This window comes from Drosophila serrata, unplaced genomic scaffold (assembly GCF_035046125.1).
Source record: "Drosophila serrata isolate PLE 108 unplaced genomic scaffold, ASM3504612v1 contig_241, whole genome shotgun sequence".
In the NCBI taxonomy this organism is placed as follows: Eukaryota; Metazoa; Arthropoda; class Insecta; order Diptera; family Drosophilidae; genus Drosophila; species Drosophila serrata.
In genome coordinates, this window is record NW_028257139.1 from 676,556 (window position 1) to 695,865 (window position 19,310).

A 19,310-nucleotide genomic window follows, 5' to 3' on the forward strand; every position below is an offset into this window, starting at 1 on the left:
TAATAACATTCTGAAGATTTACTGACACAGATTTGGGTTAGATATGAAAATTAAAGCCATGCATATACTTTCTAGAATGGTTAAGGGCTGCCCTATTTAGTTTATTACATCAATTTATTAATAACTTCAAGGCTATTTGTCTATTCACTCATAAAAGGATCTCTGGCTTTCGGAAAGCCTAAGAAGATAGTTGACCAGTGCTTCGTTTAGTTGCTGAAGGAATTCACGGATGTCAATCAATTCCATGGCTGCCGAGGTGGTTCTATAATAGGGTCCGGGACCAGCATTGCAAAGTGCAGTATTAGAGTGCTTGCAAAGCTAAAGGCAGTTTAAATATTAGATTTTAATAATCGTTGGAAAATTCCTTACCTTCTTAAAATGTTGTGCCAAGAAGCAAGCAATCGCCAGGATTGTTGGTTCTTGATCCCCCTCCTCGTACAACCCCATCAGTGAGTGACAAAGTTTTGGAGATCCAAAGCTTGCCTTGGTAATGTTTTGAATTTTTAATATGTTTATAATAACAATATTAAGTGGTACTCACCTGCACACTGGCGGCCACTAGAGAGGGCCAGCAAATGTGCCACCAGTGACTCCACTTCACCTGGAGCACATTTATGGCATTGAGGATCAGGGATCGTTCCTGGAGGCGCTTTTGCAATTGCTGTCGCTTAAGGAAACGCAGGTGACATTGTAGGCATCACCTGCAGGCAAGGAACCTCTTGACAGGAGGTCAGAGAGACTGAAAAGTTTTCCCTAGTAGAAAAGTTCTCAAGTTCCGATTTGACGCTTTCCACGGTCGCGTTCAAATGAATTTCCCGCAGACGATGTGAAGTGCGAAGGCCTCTTCCAATGCACATCTGTCTGCGGCGATTCCGCGACTTCTTTTGCGGATTTGGAGTTGTCAACTGGGTGGCCACAGTGCGACTAAATTGCATAAAATATGATTAGATAAGATCAAGATGGAATACCCTTGCTAAGTACCTCTCGGTGATGAATCGACGTCTTAGACCATGGTAAAGGTTGGCCCAGACAATGGCCAATTCCAGGACTGGCATCGTAGGAAACTTGTTAATAGAACTATGAAACTACAAATTTAGGTCCACAAGTATAGGAATTACTTTTAAAGGCTAGACCGAAATGTTCTATTTTTGAATATTGCAGCTTTAAACCATTTTCAAAGCTGTCAGGTGTCAAAACCTGTCCAGCTTTGAAACTGACAAAGAGCTCTAGGATTGAATAAAAGCAGGAGAGCATCAGTTTCATGCATAAAATATCTCAGAAAATATTTCAATTCTGTGTTCTGAGTTCCGTGTGCTGGGGTAATTTTGATTTATTTCTTTTCCGATAGATCTGCGTGAAGACTCAAGGCCCGCTCGGAAAGTGCACTCATAATTTATTGCGGCAGTGGCTGCCATCGCAATTAGCATTGCAATTTGAATCAAAATATTTACAAATCAATTACTGTGACTGGCGACCCCCGGCCGCATAGTCACTTCCACCATAATCGATCACCCAGCTGGGTACCCCCCATTCTCATTCCCATTCCGATTCCGATATTGATTCCACTTGCGTGGCAGAGATACTATTCTATAATCTCTGCGAACCCCACCCCCAATCGACATGGTGGCGACAACAGCATTTTCCAGTAATCATAATTTGCATTGACCTTAACCCGTTGGAAAGTATCTAATTTTCAATATAGTTCTCAAGGATCTGAAATTTATATTTTTAATAGTTTGAGAAAGTGATTGTATTTATATAAAATATTATGAGGTAAGGGTTGGTGTCTCGTTTTATAGTTAAAATTTATCGGATAGATAGATAAATAGATAGAATTTATAGATAGTAAAGGCTAAACTTAACAGGAACCAGGTACTTCCCGTCAAGTCTTTTTCGAGTGGATAGCTGAATTTAGGAATCAACCAAAAAAAGGTTTTTTCCTGCACATCTGTAAACAATTTGGTACTAAATATCACTCTGATATCCTTTATCGTTCAGATAAATCACAGGTCCCAAGAAACACAATTAATCCAAGCAATTATTAAATATTTTCCTTTAACAGTCGAATCTCTATCTGAGATTTTAACTGTCAAAAAAGAAACCAATCCTTAACCCTTTTTCCAAGTTTTGATCTAAACAAACTTATTTGTAATATTATTTAAAATTAAAATTGTCTCGTATGATACTATATTCCTATGGGTTAACTTGTTTTCGTATCAGCTGCCGTATTGGCTTAAGATTAAAGTCACCCATTGGCGACACAATCAGTTTGAGATTTGTTTTTAATTGATTCGATTCGATGCCAATGGAATTGACTTTCTGTCAGTCTGAGCGTCGGCTGCCGCTTGTTCCGTCGCCAATCGTTGACAGGCGACTATTACAATTTTATTAACATAAATTATAGCGGCCAGATCGATGCTACGACTAATGGATGCTTAATGGTTGTTAATGTATGGTGACTGCCAAGGAATTTATCACCAAAATCAGTTTTGATTGGTTCTCTACTCTCTACTATCCAACGGATCCCTTTGTATCTGCAGAAAAAGTGTCGCTACTGCAACGAGAAAACATGCTGGCTGACAGTGGACAACATGACAATATTGTAAATATTGTTTATTCTGTAATTTAATATTGCTTCGATTGCAATCTAGATACATTTCTGTCGGAGATCTGAGGAAGGAAAAGCCGCCAACCTTGAGACAAGGCGCCGCGCGTTTTTAATCGCGCTGGAAACGCGTGCGGCCGCCTTAAGGTGTAAAAGACTGGAAGTCAGGTTTATATAGGGGATCGATCGGTCACGGGATCGGGATCCGGATGGTTGGGGGGCGCTGACCAGGGCAGCTGCCCCTTGAACACCTCGACGAGCATCACTTGCCACATTTTCGGTTGGCCACGGTTTTTTTTTTAATTAATTTAACAACATCTTGCCTCGGACTGCACTCGGCTTACGCGGAAAAAGGGTCAGGGGTCGTTGAGGCGAGCACATTAGGCTGGAACACTCAAACACCCGAGTTAATTAAGTCATTAGCCCGAAAATGTCCTGCTGCTGCCGCTGCCTCTGCTCCTGCCTTTAATTAATCATTTTAATTGTCTTGCTGCATACCGAAGGAAGGATAATGTGGGGAATAAAGGAATAAAGAAGGGCTGATCTGGTAAACTGCGGGGGAGAAGGTTATTTATAGGAGCACCTCCTGCCGGCAAAGGGCAAGGTCGAGGGCAGGGACACTTGGCATGTGCTTCACAGTCTCATAAGCGTCAAATTCCAGGGCACAAAATGTGGTTCCAGCTATTCCGTTTAATGGAGTTAATTGTTTTGGGGACAGCTTGTAGGCAGGCGAAACCACTTAGTCAACCGACGATGTGCAACAGTTTCAAAATAAATTTTGAGGTTTGAAGGTCAGAAGTTGAAATCAGAGCAAAGGCAAAACCACAATTACTATATATAGTAAATTTATATCAAGGAAACTTCTGTGCATTTGGGAAACCATTAAAAATATAAATGCCTCAATTAATTCAGTAAATACTTAACTTCTTAGCTTATCTTCAGTCAACCAATCAGGAATTCCTACCCCCAATGCCTGCCCAATGACGTTGTCCATTCACTGCCACTGTCAAGTTCAACGTAAACACATACAGTTTGTTCCATGTGATTTTATTTATTTTAAAAGCCATCATAGATAAGATACACTTTATTCAAAGAAATTTGCTCAGTGCTTTCATAACTCCCATATGGACTGCCTATATTTTGTACTGGTAGTTCCGGTGACCATTAATAGATTTAGTGATATATCGATTGCTATGTCCAGATAGGTTAATTGGATTGACAAAGTTTAGCATTTCCAAAGCTAATGTGATAAACGTAGCTATGAGTTGCCGGTGATTCTGATTCATAGTCGAAATCCCATTATATTAGGCAAAGTGCTTGATGACGCTGTTGCACTTTGGGCCCATATAGTTAAGGGGTATTTGTGCAAATCTACAATCACTTGCGAAATACGTAGGCACTGGAAATGTGTACGCGCCAAAAAGCACAACCGCCACCAAAACAATCCGAGCAAAAATACAAGCACCTGCAATCAGAACGCTCACACTGACAAGCAAAAAAAAGCCGGCACGTGATGGGGGATTGGATCTGTCGCAAACTTGGTTATTTTTAATTGGTTATTTTAAATAAATTATGTATAGAAGATTGTCGTGAACGAAGTACATTATCTTTGAGAGCTAAAGATATAAATATATTGCCTACTAATTTGTTTAATTTTGTATCTAAACGAGTACAAAGTGTTTTCTGTGAGCATAAAAGTAAGGTTATTTTTAAGTTTTGAAAAGATATTTATAATTGTTATATAATTATAAATAATTATCTAATTTAAATAAAAACATTATTATTTAAAATTCCATAGTCAAACATTTAACATATCTTTCTAATAATTAATATATATATTTATAAATATTTATTATATTATTATATCATTATAAAAATATTTGTTTAGAATACTATAGTTAACATTTCTTTTTAATAATTAATATGTATTTTTAAATATTTGTTATATTCTTATATTATTATAAAAATATTTGTTTAAACTACTGTGGTTAAAACACCTATAAACTTCTATATTTATAATAATTGAAATTTATTTATAAACATGTATTATATAGAATTATAAATATAGATGTTACATATTATATATTCCTTTTCCATCTGTGAAACTATTTGCTTAATGTTCGAAAACTATTATTACATTTTAGGTGATTACATCAAGACTTCTTGATATCAGATTAATTTGGTTAATTTTTACTTAGAAAGACAAGTTTGTTAACTTCTACAATCTTTTGCTAGATCCTACTGCTTTTCTTACTTTTCCTATATATTTACATTTATTTATTAATGAGTTCAGCTGAGTTTGATGTACCCTTTATTAATATCTAATCACTGGATCACAAAATTAGCACTATCGATTTTCATTAACTCTTGTCACACTTTCGTCAGATAAGTCGGAAGTCACACAGGCTCTCCGGACTGTTGTGATCGTCCCCAAAGCTGACCATCTTAATACCGCCTGGTGGTAGTACTGTTACCAATCTTTTACCTGATTCGCCCTAGAGTCCGAGCAAGTCCGAGTGTCCGAGCGGTCCGAGTGCCCGATTGTCCGAGTCTTCGGCTTCCCTCGTCCACCCACAACTCTCGCTCTCACTCTCTCTCCCTGCTGCGGCCGCTGTGCTCGCTCTGGCCCGAAGGCAGCGGCAGCGGCAGCACTCGCGCTCGGGTAGACGCACGAAGCGCCACCGAAGTATCTGACGGATACGCGGCCGCTATAGCTACATATTTGAGATTTCAGTCACTGACTGGCACACGCTTTGGAAACACACAGTGAGCGGAGCGTCCGCAGTCGCAGTAGCACTCGAACTCGAAGTCCGCTTATCCGTCGAGCGTTTTCGAATCATTCGAACCATCCATTCGATCCATCTTCTGGCGTATCTGAACCATTGCCCATCGTGATCGTGGCCGAGATATCGCGTATTCCCGCCATATTCGATGTTCCGGTTCTGTGTGAAATTGTGTTCTAAACGAGATCGAAACTATAATCTCATCGGAAGGAAAATTTTTGAAACAAGAAAGTTCGTTTTGAAATCAAAGTTGAATTGCCGGCCCACCGAGTCGTTACAATTTTTGAAAAAGGCCACATAAATCGTAAAGTTTACGAGCTGAAAAATATATATTAAAAAATATATATATTATAGTGCTGTGTTTTTTGGAAAATACCTATATAAAATGAATATATATATGGGTGAATTGTTGTTGCAATAAGTTTTATAAAAAAAAGTGTGCAAAGTGCAACTACTCTCCCAACATCGAGTCCGAAAAACCACGCGTCCAAAAAAAGAATCGTAAAACTGAAAAAAAGGCAAATAAACATAAAATAAGGTGCGTAAATTGTTCTCTTCAAATGCTGTTACATAAGTTCCTATTTTTTTGGTAGTTTTTGTAGATTCCAAAATAATTGGTTGCAAAATACTTACCGAAAAGCGTGTTCTTAATCCAATAATTAATAACCAAGTTTGTGTTGTACGATTTATATAACCAAAGTTTAAATGTTGGGAAATACAATTTAGAATTCCGAAATAGTTCCCAGTTCTTTGCACTTTGTTCATTTGTATTAAAATACTTGTTTTGGTGGAATTTTGGCATCTTTTGAATTTGAATTGAAATCATTTTCCACTTGGCAACGAGCCGAGCAATAAGTTTACTTAACTGTCCCGTGAGCAAAAAAGAGGGAAAGTAATTAAATAATAAATAGTGCAAATACGAAATTAATCAATTCAAAACAAACAAATTTGCGAGCAAAATAAAATCATTAGAAAATCTGATTTTCTATTAGTCCGATGCTAATTGATAATAATTTAATTCATGTTCGTTTTGTATATTTTCGGAGAATATGACTGAAATCGTAGAATCTAAATCTATAAACAAATTAATTCTAATTTACGGCTAAACTCTGCGCTTTTCCAAGTACTTTTCCGCCTTAATCTGCCCCAAATAAACACACGAGTAAAAAAACAGAAAAAATATTTTTGCAAACCGGTGAAAGCAAACGACTTTAGGGGCACCTACTCTACTCTATAAAAGCGAAATTTATATAAATTTAATCACACACCACTCTTTTAGATTATTTATAGTTTTTTGGCAAAAAAGAAACATTCACATTCGCGGATCCCTAACGTCGTCTACAGAGCTGTATCTGTATCTGTATCTGTGAATTGTGCGTATCTTTATTTGCAAATGTACGCAGGCGCTTTTTTATCTAAATTCGCAAACTTTTTTTCTGCAATTTTTTTTTTTTGTTTTTACTGCTGAGCGCGTGCAGTTTTTGTCCTATAAATTGCCGGGCGTTGACTATTATCTAACATTTTGCGCTATTATCTAAGCTGAGTTGTTGTTCTTGTCCGCTGACTTTGTATCTGTATCTGTATCTGCGTTACTATTGCGTCAAATAGTACGCATAGGTATAGGTGTGTGCGTTTTGGGTTCAACAACTGCTAATCACACGGCGGATCATAGTTTTTGACGGGCGACAAAACGCTGCGAAATATGGGGATCGAGATAGCGCGTATTAAAGCGAGAATGAAAAATGAATGAATTGTGGAGAGTGCTGAAGGTGATATCCTTCATAATTAATGGCAGCACCGAGTGCTTAGCGCGAATCAACGCGATTATTTATAGAACCTATTAAGTGTTTGGCATTTCTTGGATATTTTTAAAAAGCATTTTTTAGATTCCCTCTGCATGAAATTATTATTATAATTTTTTTGTTCTTGTTGTGGGTCAGTTTTAATCTTTTTTTGTTAAATTATCAATCAAATATTGACACTATTTGTCAAATCAAATAATTTATTGTGCTTTGTGCTTATTTGAAATCCCGTTTTTTATTAGAAAGTTTATTGGAAAACAATTTATTTTATGCCTCTTTTAAATTACTATTTTTTGCCTGCACCTTTTAATTTTATAACATTTTTCTATAAGCTTTATTATCAATATTATCAAGGGGCACCTTTAAATAGATATTGAAAAATATGCTTCTATTTATGATATTAAATTCAAATTAAATAAATATAACAATTTATAAAATTATAAACAAATTTATACTTATTATATAATTATAAAAAGGTATACAAATGTTATATCTTAAATTTTGACATATAAATTTGCGAATAGATTAAGTCCTGTTGCTGCCTTTAAATATTTTTCAAAGAGCTTTCTGATGAGTCTTCTCAGAGAAATAAAATTGAAATTGAAAAATGATTTAATTAAATTACATAACCTTATAAAAAAAAAAAAACAATTTAATCAAAAATTTATTAGAATTCATAGCGTGCATATTTGTATCGTGACCAAAGTGTTTCATTTCTTAATATTTCTCATGCTACAATTTAATTAACTAAAAATCTTTGAGCTCTCTCTCTCAAGGGCACTAGGAAATAATTGATTAAGTAACTTTGTACCCTCCAATATTATTTTTTTGTTGCTACGTCAATGCCATTTCATCAAGTGAAAAGCAAATCGTAAAATAAAGCCGTAAATTTATTCATTCAAACAAATAAAAAACTAAGAATGATTAAGGAATAGTATGAGCAGTTTCGAATTGAATTGAATTGGAAACAAGAAATTTCGGGTACTAAAAAGGCATTTAACTAGGAATTTCTTATTTGATTGGACCTTTGAGAATTTCAATTAATATGTTTAGACTTCTGAAACTTAATTGTTTCGCTTGACTCTGTGACACATTTACAAATTGCTGGATGATTGATGGTGGCCAAAGGTAAAGTTTGAAATACAACAATCATAATTCGCAGATAAAGCTTATCGCTCTCGCATGCAAAAGAAGAAATATACACGTTTTACGGTGGTGTGTAAATAGTTTGTCGGTTTGCCTTTTACCTTTTTGGCCAAAAGTGGCGCATTTGGAAAAGCCAATACTGGGAAAGAAATGTCGACCATAACAGCGAAAAAAATAAAGTAAACTAAACTGTGGGAGAGAGGTGAAAGAAGAAAAGAAAAATGCGGGAAACTCAGTAAAAATGCAGCGTTTGTTTTAATGAAGCGTGAACACTAGACCACATAATGTGCGGCACACATTTAGAGACACACACAACACAACACAACACACACACGTTAGCACATGGCAACAACTTTAGGTACACCCCATAGTTAAAAAACGAACAACAAAAACAAAAGGAAAAAACCGAAATGAAAACGAGAAAATCGTCGCGTTTTCCACTCAGGTTGGTTGTTTCTTCTTTTGCAGTGTTTTTTTTTGGCAGTGTTTTTTTTGTATTTGTTGTTTGACGCATTTTAAAAATATCCTAGACGCAATTGTTGCTTTTGTTTTTATTGTTGTTTTGCTTGTCACATTACTAATACGACGCGTTGTCTTTGATTTTCTTCGTTTTTTGTTGTCGTTGATTTCTCGTTCTAAAGCGGACGGTTTTCCTTTTAATTTTCGCACGTAAAGTGCGTGACTTTTAATTAGACTACAATAAATGTGCGAAAATGTGTGGGAGCTGAGTGTATGCCGGTGGGTTAGTGTGTGAGTTGTATTTCATTTTGTTGTTTTAATTAAATTTACATGGGTGTAAATGCGGCAAATATATTGAGATATGCGGATGAAATGGTAAAGATACTTCCGCTAAATTTATACTTAAAGATAGACATCATTTAAAAGATTTAATGAGTTGGAATGGTGTAATTTGTGTGCTGATTCATTCTTAATTGCTGTGAAAGTATATGGAGGAAGTAGTACAGATTCTATTATTTATACATTATGAATAAACTAAATAAAAAATTAAATATACCTCAAATTGGTGAACCAATTTAAGCATATGAAAGTAAAGGTTTCGGATTTTTAATTATATCTACAAGTTCTTTGGCTACTCTGTCGTTTTTATGATATTTAGGAATTGCTAAGAATACTTTAAAATATATTTCTTTTCACCTTCAGTATAGACTAGGTTGTCATTTTAAATATCAATAATAATCATTAGGAAAATATATATGGTTGGGAAAATTCTTAGATCATTTCCTATAAAAATATTGTTTTGATTTTATATTCATATATTTTTGAATGACAGTTTTATATTTATTTATTATTTTATTCCTGTTCGATAGAACTTATATGTGAAATTCATTCAGAAACTGAATAAAGTGTTCATTTAATTCCCATATAATAAATGATGTTATATAGCATCTAGAACATTAATGTTTTGGAAATATAAATAAAATACTAAGATAGTTTTTTCTATAGTCCAAGTCCCAATTTGCATGATTAAGTGATGTGTACTATGTACTTATCATATCATATATTATCACATATCACATATCACATATCATATAATATCTGTAATTTTAACTACTTTTAAGTTCCTAAGAACAGTAATATTTTAAGAAACTTTCAAACTACTTTGCAAAATTAAGCAAGTATCTCTTGTCTCTCTATAAATCCTAACTAAGAACTTATATATCTTATATATTATCCGATATTTGCCTTGTTGTTAGCATCGGATCGCATGTGATTGAATGGTGAGAATGGTGTGTGTGTGTTTGCAGTGTACTGCCCTCGCCTGTCTCGTGCACTAAATATTTAAAATAGCTGCATCTTGAGAGGATTTTATTTTCCGATGCCGCTGCCGCTGCCGCGGAGACTGCGGCAACCCAATTGCTTCCGGTTCAAATCGATTACACAAAAAGCGCTGCCTTTGTTGCTCAGGTTGTCTGCTCGTACTTTTCTTTTTCATTTTCCCCGGCGCAGCGCCAGCTTTCCCCCGAGGAAAGGATTGTTGGCAAGTAGCATCTAACAGTGCTGCCTTCAAGTATCTTAAGCGGCACATCGATTAGTGCATTTCCCTGCCTGAGTTATGTTTCGGTATCTTTTTCATTTCCCCTGCCCCCCACCCCGGGTTAACTGCATTTCTTGTTTTTCCAAGGAAAATTAATTGTTTTGTAAACACGAGAGTCAATCGGGGGCGGGGGTGGGGATGGAGCTCCATCGAGGGGTCTGAGGAGAACCAGATCAGCGACAAATGCACCTTCTTGTTTGCATTATATCGAGATACTTATTCATCTATAAGCCAGTTGTCAGCGAATGCCACCGCACATCAATCTCTAGCTAAGCATTCCATAATACACAGATGTACGTAGGAAAAACAAGTATATTTGTTCTCGTTCCATCTTGTGACAAGTGTCAACAAGACAATGAACGTCAGACACTAAACAGGGAAAATGAATCGAAAATATATCCGTTCTTGAACTAGAATTTCATTGTTAAAACCAGCACAGATATATATACATATGATATATCTGTTTATACTTGTTAAATTCTATTCGCTTTCTGTTTGGCATTGAAATATTTTTTCATACACAGAAGGACGGTAGGGGGTGGTGTTACCTCCAATTGTTGCAACACAACATTGTCTCTTTTATTCTTCGGGGCTTATTTATTTTATTGCCCAAACTATAGTAACCACAAGCCATGAATAAATTGCACATGTAAGTGAAGAGTCTGGGAATTTGTGGTCTACCATATTTTATTTTTTTACCCGTTGCCAACCGCAAGCAGCATGAGATATTATGGTGTTACTAAATTGTTTCTTTTCGTAATGGATTCTGGTAATAAATATAGGAAATTGGCACTGCTTCTGAAAAACAAGTAAATAAATCATTAAAAACAATAGAGTAGCCAAGAAACGTATAAATATAATTAAAACCCGAAACATTAACTTTTCAAATGCTTAAACTGGTTAACCAACTTGATGTTTGTTTAGAACGCTTGTTTAAATAATATAAAACTAGTATATGATCTCTGATGATAAATTGAAAGTTATCGGATGGACTTTTTAGTTTTTTAAGAAGATTTACTAGAAAATAAATTATTACCAAGTTTTGGATTAAAATTTAAAATATTAAAATGCGAAAAAGGGAAGTTTATTTTAGAAAGCCAGACCTTTGCAGTTTTGATCGATCTTAACTAAGCCCAAAATTCATTCATTTAAATTCTTTTACTTTTTAATAATAATATTTCACACTCAATTAAAATTCTTACTAATTCAACTTGAAACAAATGGGAAAACTTCTTATTAATAATATATAGGATTCATATGTTTGAAAATGACTTTTTTAGTCTTCTGCCTTAAACTAAAATACCCTGAAAAAGGTATAAATATATTAACATTATGCTAACGTCATCGCGTATTTATTTTATGAGACTATTACAATTTTTATTCACCTCTTATAATATATTTTGTTTGGTTATTATTATGTTTTTTCGTTGTGAATCATTTGCATATTAGCAATGGCAAACGCGAGAACTGGAAGTCTAATCAAATTTACATATGTCCAATAGTTCAGAGTGTAATAAATGCTTTTCCCCTTTTGTTGCTCTTTTTCTTTTTTTTTTTTTTTTTTGAGTAGCCAAGCGTCTGACATGAACTAATTAAGTTGCGCAGCCCGGCTTAGATTTATCGCTGTCCCAGGCTTTCCGATCCGGTAGATACTTTCCAAATGCCTAAGCCCATCTGTCAGCGGAGCCATTAAAAAAACAGCGGCTAGCGCAAATGTCAAACGCATTTGAAACGCATAAATTTGGCGTTGCTCAAAAACCAAAACAAAACGAAACGAAACAAAACCAAAGCTAAACAAAAACCACATAGCGAAATTTGCTAATAAGTTTGTGGAGCGACTGCCATTTCAGTTCAATGACTAGGCTTAGGCTTCGGTTTCAGATGGAGACCCTAATTTAAATACTTGGCTTGAGTATTTTGCTCAACGGTTTTAGTGACTACTTGTTGTCAAGCTGCAAAGATAATATCAAACGAGATGCTCTTTAAAAAGCACTATGGGCGGGGTTTATGGAAGTTTTTGTATATTTCTAGAGATATTTAAAATATGTAATTAAGTTTTGAGATGGATGAGAATGGATGCAGACATATAAGATATTGGTTGACAGCAGTAGACTTATAATATAGAATTACAATAAGTAAGCTTAGTTTGTATTTGAGAATGAACTCTAGACTGTAACTCTTTAAGTTTAATAATGATATTTATTTACATAAAAACCCCAAAAACGAAGCATACAATTCCCTACCTAATTCTCAATACTTTAAATAGAAGTAGCAATATAATTAATCTCATTACTATGTAATTTCCCTTATCACCAGATGATGCTATTTCATAGCCACTGCTCACTGCTATTCATTCACTTTATCTCATTTACACCCATTGTACAATATTCAAGATCATTTTATTATAAAATGTATTCATTCGCTGAACAAAGACTGCCGCCACACGACTCTGGGCCATTCATTAATATACTTTTTCTTTGAATATCTCGCATTTTGAATGTCGCTGTTTTTTTGTGCTTTGGACATTAATTTGATTAGGCGATTGCCACCGAAGTTTGGCACTCAAATTTGGGTTAAGTGAATATCAAGTTTTATAACGGATCCAAAAATTCACTCGAATGACAAAGTGTTAAGTGAGTCAAACAAGAAAAGAGTTCTTTGGGCTTTGGGCCATAAGTGATTATAGTTCAGGTACAAGTTCAGTGACTGTTGGACTTTCGCTTTCGGGAAGCCCAATCTTTGTTTTGCAAAATGGGCGTAATTTGCCAGAGCAATCACTGTAATCAGGTTTTCAGTCTGATTAAATATTGCCTTTGATTATATACTTCCTTGCCAAGAATGGGAGAAGCAGAGGGGGGAACCACACAAAAGATTTCATTATGTTTTATGTTCTTCATAATTTGTTGAATTTAGTAGGCTTATGAGTGACAGATGGATCGAGTCGTAAAAGCAGATTAATTTGTGTTTGCCCAAAGGTGTGATTTTTATATAATCCATCTACATATTTAGGCATTAGGTGTGCAGAGGCTATTTTTACAGCTTGGGGAAGTTTTTTATATCTTTTGGACAGGCTGTTTCCCTTTGAGAATTTTACATAAACTCTAAAACTGAAGAGAAAAGAGATAAACAACGCAGATTTTGCGGTGAAGCTTGGCACACATTTTGCCTGCTGTGGCACACATATAATAAATATTTTTAATGCATATTTGTATCTGGGTGAAAGGCATTAAAGTCGCACATACTTGGAATATATATTTCTTGATCTGCCACCAGGTAAGGGAATAACTTTGGCGATTTTAATATGACACAAATACTAATCTTGGAATTTGGCCTTGTTTTTATACCAAATTTTTACGATTGGGAATGTTCGTAACCGAAATGTATTATATCTTGATCTCAAAGTCAACGCCTGGTTTGGATTGCGTAACTCCGAGGGCAGTCTGCCAGAAGGACGCAAAAGCAATTAACATTTTGATGGGATATGACTTCCCTGTGTGTTATGAGTGGTGTCTGTGTTTGTCGCCAATTGGGTTTGTTTTTTGTGTGTTTATGGTAATTAAAACGGGGTGCACTTAAATGTTGCATAAAAAATGCCTCTGTCGCTGCGTAGGCTCTTTGCTGAACACGTGCCAAAAAATCAGGAGTCGCGTCTAAGTGCAGCGGCAACGTCACTCATCCGCCCCGTGTGCCCTGTGCGCCACCCAAAGATACGGATACCGAGTGCAGATAGAGAGATACTCTGCCGCCTGACGCCGCAGTTAGTGCGTGATTATTTTCAAATTCGACACAGTTTTCTGCGCGAATTGTTTGTTGTTGTTCAATTTATTTTTAAACAATTTCCCCGTCGTCTCTTTGCCGCTTCTTTATGCCTCTGGGAAAGTCATTTTCGGTGTTTTTCTGCTTTGCGTAACTGCTCCCTTTGGGCAGTTTTTATGTAACTTCCCTCAGATCACTTGTCGCACCCCATAGATACAATTGTATCTTTTTGGTACCTTGGCTTGACTCTCTGCAAAACTGGGCCACTTGCTGTCGCTTTGGGTTTTTTATATAGCCGACAACTAATTAAAATGTCAAAAATCGCGTTGAAAGCGCTTAGCTGATGAATTTATGTATGACTTTGCTTAATCCAATTTTGAGGTGCAAAAATGTTAGCAATGGAATATTCAAAGCCAATTCGGGAATGTCATAAATTTTGGTCTAGAGAAACACTAACCAACAAATTTCGAACATGTGAGAAATGAATAGGTTTTACTTAAGTTAAATTAAGTCAATGTAATCTCTGTTTTAATGATAAGCCTAATTTTACCGCTGTCAATTAAATGTTAACCCAAATTCTTTTATTTACAGCCCATCATCTCCAACTATGTTGGCCACCTCAACTTAGGCCAACAAAAAAAAAAAGAAAAAGAGCTAAGAGATTGCGGCATTCAAAGATCCCCCGGCTGTATCAAGGGAAGATTTGACATGACAAGACAATCATTCGCGTTGATAAGATGCATTATCAGCGGGGAAGACGAAGATGAAGATCCGCAACAGCAAATGAAAAGTGTTGAACAAGTCTACGATATGATAACCTAATTTTCCTGCCGGTAAAGAGGCGAAAAAGAAAAGAGATTTTATTACAAAATTATTAAACGGGCAAAACAGAGAGAGACTCTTCCTTCCAGTGAAACCGAAAAGCGAACGAATCGAAAGTAAAATAAAACAAATAAAAAAAAAAGATTTCTCAAAACGGGGCGTTCATATGTTTCAACGACATCCGAGGGCGTGGCATACGCCCAAATAAACTGGCAAACAAACAATAAACAACTGAAAGAGCGACGACTTACACGCAATCCCAGGCATTCGGCAACTCGGGGCGAAATACTGCGGCTCACGGCTCGAAATCTGTGGTGATCTTTGATGCGAAGAAACCTGCGCCTGGACTGGAGGGCCCTGGCCCTGCTGGGCGCCCTCCTCTCGCTCATCATCGCCTGGCCGGGCCTGGTCTTTGCGATGCCCGCGATGGAGACACTACCAGCTGCATCCGCATCCTCATCCCCTTACCCAGCCAGCAGCATGAACAATAGTAATAGTTATATACAAAGTGATCATAGTCGTAGTAGTTTAGTGGCAAGCGTAGTCGTGAGTGAACGTAATGTAAATCAATCCACAAATCAAAGTATTAATGCTGAATTTAATCAGAGCTTAAGCACGCAATTAACTGCCATAGTAACCACAGCAAGCACACCTCCCCAATCATCATCCCCCACATGGGATATGGAGAGCTCCACAGAGCCAGACTCCGCAGGAGAGCAGGAGCAGCTGGAGAAGGATGAGCCCCTGGGCTTTGTCATCTCGGCAGTGCCGAGTCAGCATCTGGCTGTCCTGTCTCGCACCGAGCGCAGCATTCGTCACCAGCATCAGCAGCAGCAGCAGCAGAAGAAGCATCCGCATCAGCATCACCTCCAGCATCAGCAGCAGCATCAGCAGCACGCACATCCTCATCACCAGCAAGAGTCGCCGACTGGCAATAATTTCATTGGTTCGAAATCGAAAAGACTGAGCAACCCTAGAAGTAATCTAAGCATAAATAGCAGTAGCAGTAACACTCCTCCCATCAGCAATCTGGATCGTAACGAACGCTCCACCGTGCCCCAGTCCCATTTGGACTGGTCATCCCGCAAAATACGGTTGTATATCAAAAATCATATGCTGCAGGTGATGCGAGATGGAACCGTCATTGGGATTCAGGATGAGAACAGTGAATTTAGTAAGTGACAACCATTTTTTATTATATATTTATTTTACAAGTTAATTATAAAGAAGGAGTGGAATATATCAGATTGAAATATCAGATATCATATAGATCCCCAAACCATATAATTTCTTAAGATGATTTTTAATCAGGATGAGAACAGTGAATTTCGTCCTGAATACCTTTTTTATTATATTTTTATTTCACAAGTTAATTTTTTTATTATATTTATGTTTTACACGTTAATTATAAAAGTTAAGTGGAATATATCTGATTTAGATAGTAATGATATCTCCGATATGAATCATTTCATATCATATCATAAGATACCCAAACCATACAATTTCTTAAGATGATTTTTAAATCAGGATGAGAACAGTGAACTACCTTTTTTTATTATATTTATATTTTACACGTTAATTATAAAAGTTAAGTGGAATATATCTGATTTAGATAGTAATGATATCTCCGATATGAATCATATCATATCAAATCATATTGATCCCCAAACCATATAATTTCATAAGATGATTTTTAAACCAGGATGATTTTTATATATCTAATTTACATGTTAGTTATAAAAGTAGAGATGAAGATATCAGATCAAAATATCAGTTATCATATCATATTATATAGATACCCAAACCATATAATTTCTTGATATGATTTTTAAATCAGGATGAGAACAGTAAATTTAGTGAATCAATATATATAATAATATTTTTGTATATATTTATTTTACATTTTAATTATAAAAGCAGAGTATATATTTGATTGATGTATCAGATATCATATCATATCGAATAGATTCCCAAACCATATAATTTCTCGAAATGATTTTTGAATCATTTTTAATGTTGAATCATATAATAGAGCATAACATTTAGATCTCTGAAACCAAATGAAACCTATTCTATTTAAACTTCAAAAACATCTGCAAATCTGATGATTGATTCGGCATATTCTCTTATAATTCCCAAGTGTTTTTTAAGGAATTGTATTTCCGGGGCCACCTCCCCCCAACCAATATGAACTTCAAAGTATATCCATCCGTCCATCCCTCGTTAGTCACTTAAATTTTTCAGTTTATTTTGAATATATGTGTTATGTTCAATTTTTTTTTTCGTAGGGGTTTTCTTGTTTGGTTTTTTTTTTGTTGTTGTGTGCCACCCATTCCACTTGGACTGCATAAACAACCAAACAAACTAATGTCTATGACTGTATGAAATATTTAGAATATCAGAAATAATACATTGCCCACCCACACCACCTCTGGGATATACTGTATATGTATCCCACAGTGTCTGGGTATGGATGGAGGTACCTACATATACATAGGTGGAGGAGCGCCCACAAGTTGAAAGTTCTCATAAAACGCCAAGAAACTGCGTAACACGCACTGAGATCTGCCAAAGAAATCGACGAAGGAAAAAGATTATTTCCTATTCTTTTTTCTATTTGTACCCTAGTCTGCGTGTTTATGTTGAGCATCATTAAGTTAGACACTTGATTTGGCAATGCTGCGGCATTGCGGGCATTGTATTATTTGGCATATAAATTCTTTAGTGGGCTAAGGGCATAAATCTTGCCTTAATTAACCGCTCCCTCCCAGGGGGATGAGTCAGGTCAGTCTGATGATGATCATCATCATCATCATGAGGCTCCTCTGCCAGAGATTTGCATAACTCTTGCCACGTTTTTCGGGGCAGCCAGCCAGCCGGTGGAATTAATTTACAGCTTCATTTTCATTGACTTCCTTTGCACTGATAATAAAAAAAAACTTGTTGCACATACAGCACAGCAGTCCGGTTTTTTTTATTTTTGCGGCATTGAGACATCATGAGCTTCTGATGCCGCATAGATAGCAATATCGGGGATTTTGTTTTGATACAGGTACAAATTTTTTAATTCCCCCAAACAGTCCTCGGTACTCACGGTGGCTGCCTCAGGTGTTAATTTGATTTTTTTCGACTCGATCGAACGGCACCGATAATGTGAGTGGAGTGCGATAAGATTGAAATTGCCGCATTTAAGAGAGCTTTTTTATAGGACCGCTCTGATGGAGTCGAGAAAGATTTTTATGGTCACGCAACAAGTGGAAAATGTTGGGAGGTTTTCCTTCACCCCTCTCTCCCTCTCTAGTCTTTCCCCACTGTTGGTATATGGGTACTCTCGCCCTCAAACCCCAAAGACTTTCACAAGCCAAATCAGTGGCAAGTAACAAAGCAATTTGTGTTTATTAGTGACTTAGTGAGGGTTTTATGGACTGTAAATTGTACAAAGTGCACCAAAAATCACGATCACGGAACAATCTCTGGACACTTTTGCTAAAATTTCTATTGTGGTGGTAAAAACATAAAATAATAAACGTGTTTCGCACTTGATTTGCTTTGAGAAGAATACGACAATGTCTGTGACAAAGATATGGAAAGATTCTTTTTGAAATCTTTGAGATATATTGTATTTTTCTAAGATAGAAAGAAATGCTTTAAATGGTTTTTTTCGTTTGAAAACTAGCCTTAACTGGTTACAAATGAGAGGAGACTGGGTCACTTATATATAACTTATTATATCTGAAAATAAATTAGTTTTCAAATATTTGTTGTTTCAGAAGAGTTATTTTTCTTTTTATGCGTCAATTATTATGTTCAATCTTTGTGTTTTTTTACTTTGTATTTTAATACTATAGAAGCCTCTCAGCTATTTAAATAAATATTATATTTAGCTAATCATACTCCAAACAGTTCCATAAGCCACTGGAAAAACACGTATCGCTAAGCCAACAAAACAAAACTCGTAATAAAAATGCCAGTAGAGACAAATGCTTTGAAATAAAGCTGTCCAAACAAAATGAAAATTGCCAAATTTCGTGAGTTTTCCACTCTGTCAGCTTACATCTGCGGGGCTCATCATCATCTTTGCCAAAACCAGTTGACCTCCAAAAGTCAGGTGAAGCGCAAAGTCAGTTGCAATGGCCACAAATTGCTCCAACGACTAACGGTGTCGGAGCAGGAGCAGGAGCTGGAGACCAGACCAAGACCTACACCTGAACCCTATCCCGATCCCTATCCGGGTGGAAAAAAAACACTCTCTCAGGGGAGGCGTGCATATTTTTCAAGATGATGTATGGCGAGTACTTGGCCCGGCGGCCACTTGGCAATTATGCGACTGATTTAGTGCG

General features: G+C 36.2%; 2 protein-coding genes across 4 annotated transcripts in view; one reads left to right on the top strand and one right to left on the bottom strand.

The window, feature by feature from the left end:
- The window catches only part of bnl (fibroblast growth factor branchless), a 59,668-nt gene that overhangs the window by 5,613 nt on the left and 34,745 nt on the right, over positions 1–19,310 (top strand). For 2 of the 3 annotated variants that reach the window (XM_086831704.1, XM_086831702.1), the window contains exons 1-2: positions 5,322–5,926; positions 14,740–16,144. In XM_086831704.1, the coding sequence (XP_086687830.1) occupies positions 15,295–16,144 (850 nt within the window). In that variant the 5' untranslated portion in view covers positions 5,322–5,926; positions 14,740–15,294. Of the gene's footprint in view, positions 1–5,321; positions 5,927–14,739; positions 16,145–19,310 lie in introns of those variants that run through there. The other variant, XM_086831703.1, reaches the window with a different exon arrangement.
- Positions 66–1,206, bottom strand: LOC110188567 (uncharacterized). The gene is given in 5 exon segments (XM_020958327.2): positions 66–318; positions 370–483; positions 542–676; positions 678–924; positions 982–1,206. Coding segments are annotated over 5 exon segments (744 nt in total). The 5' UTR covers positions 1,056–1,206; the 3' UTR covers positions 66–144.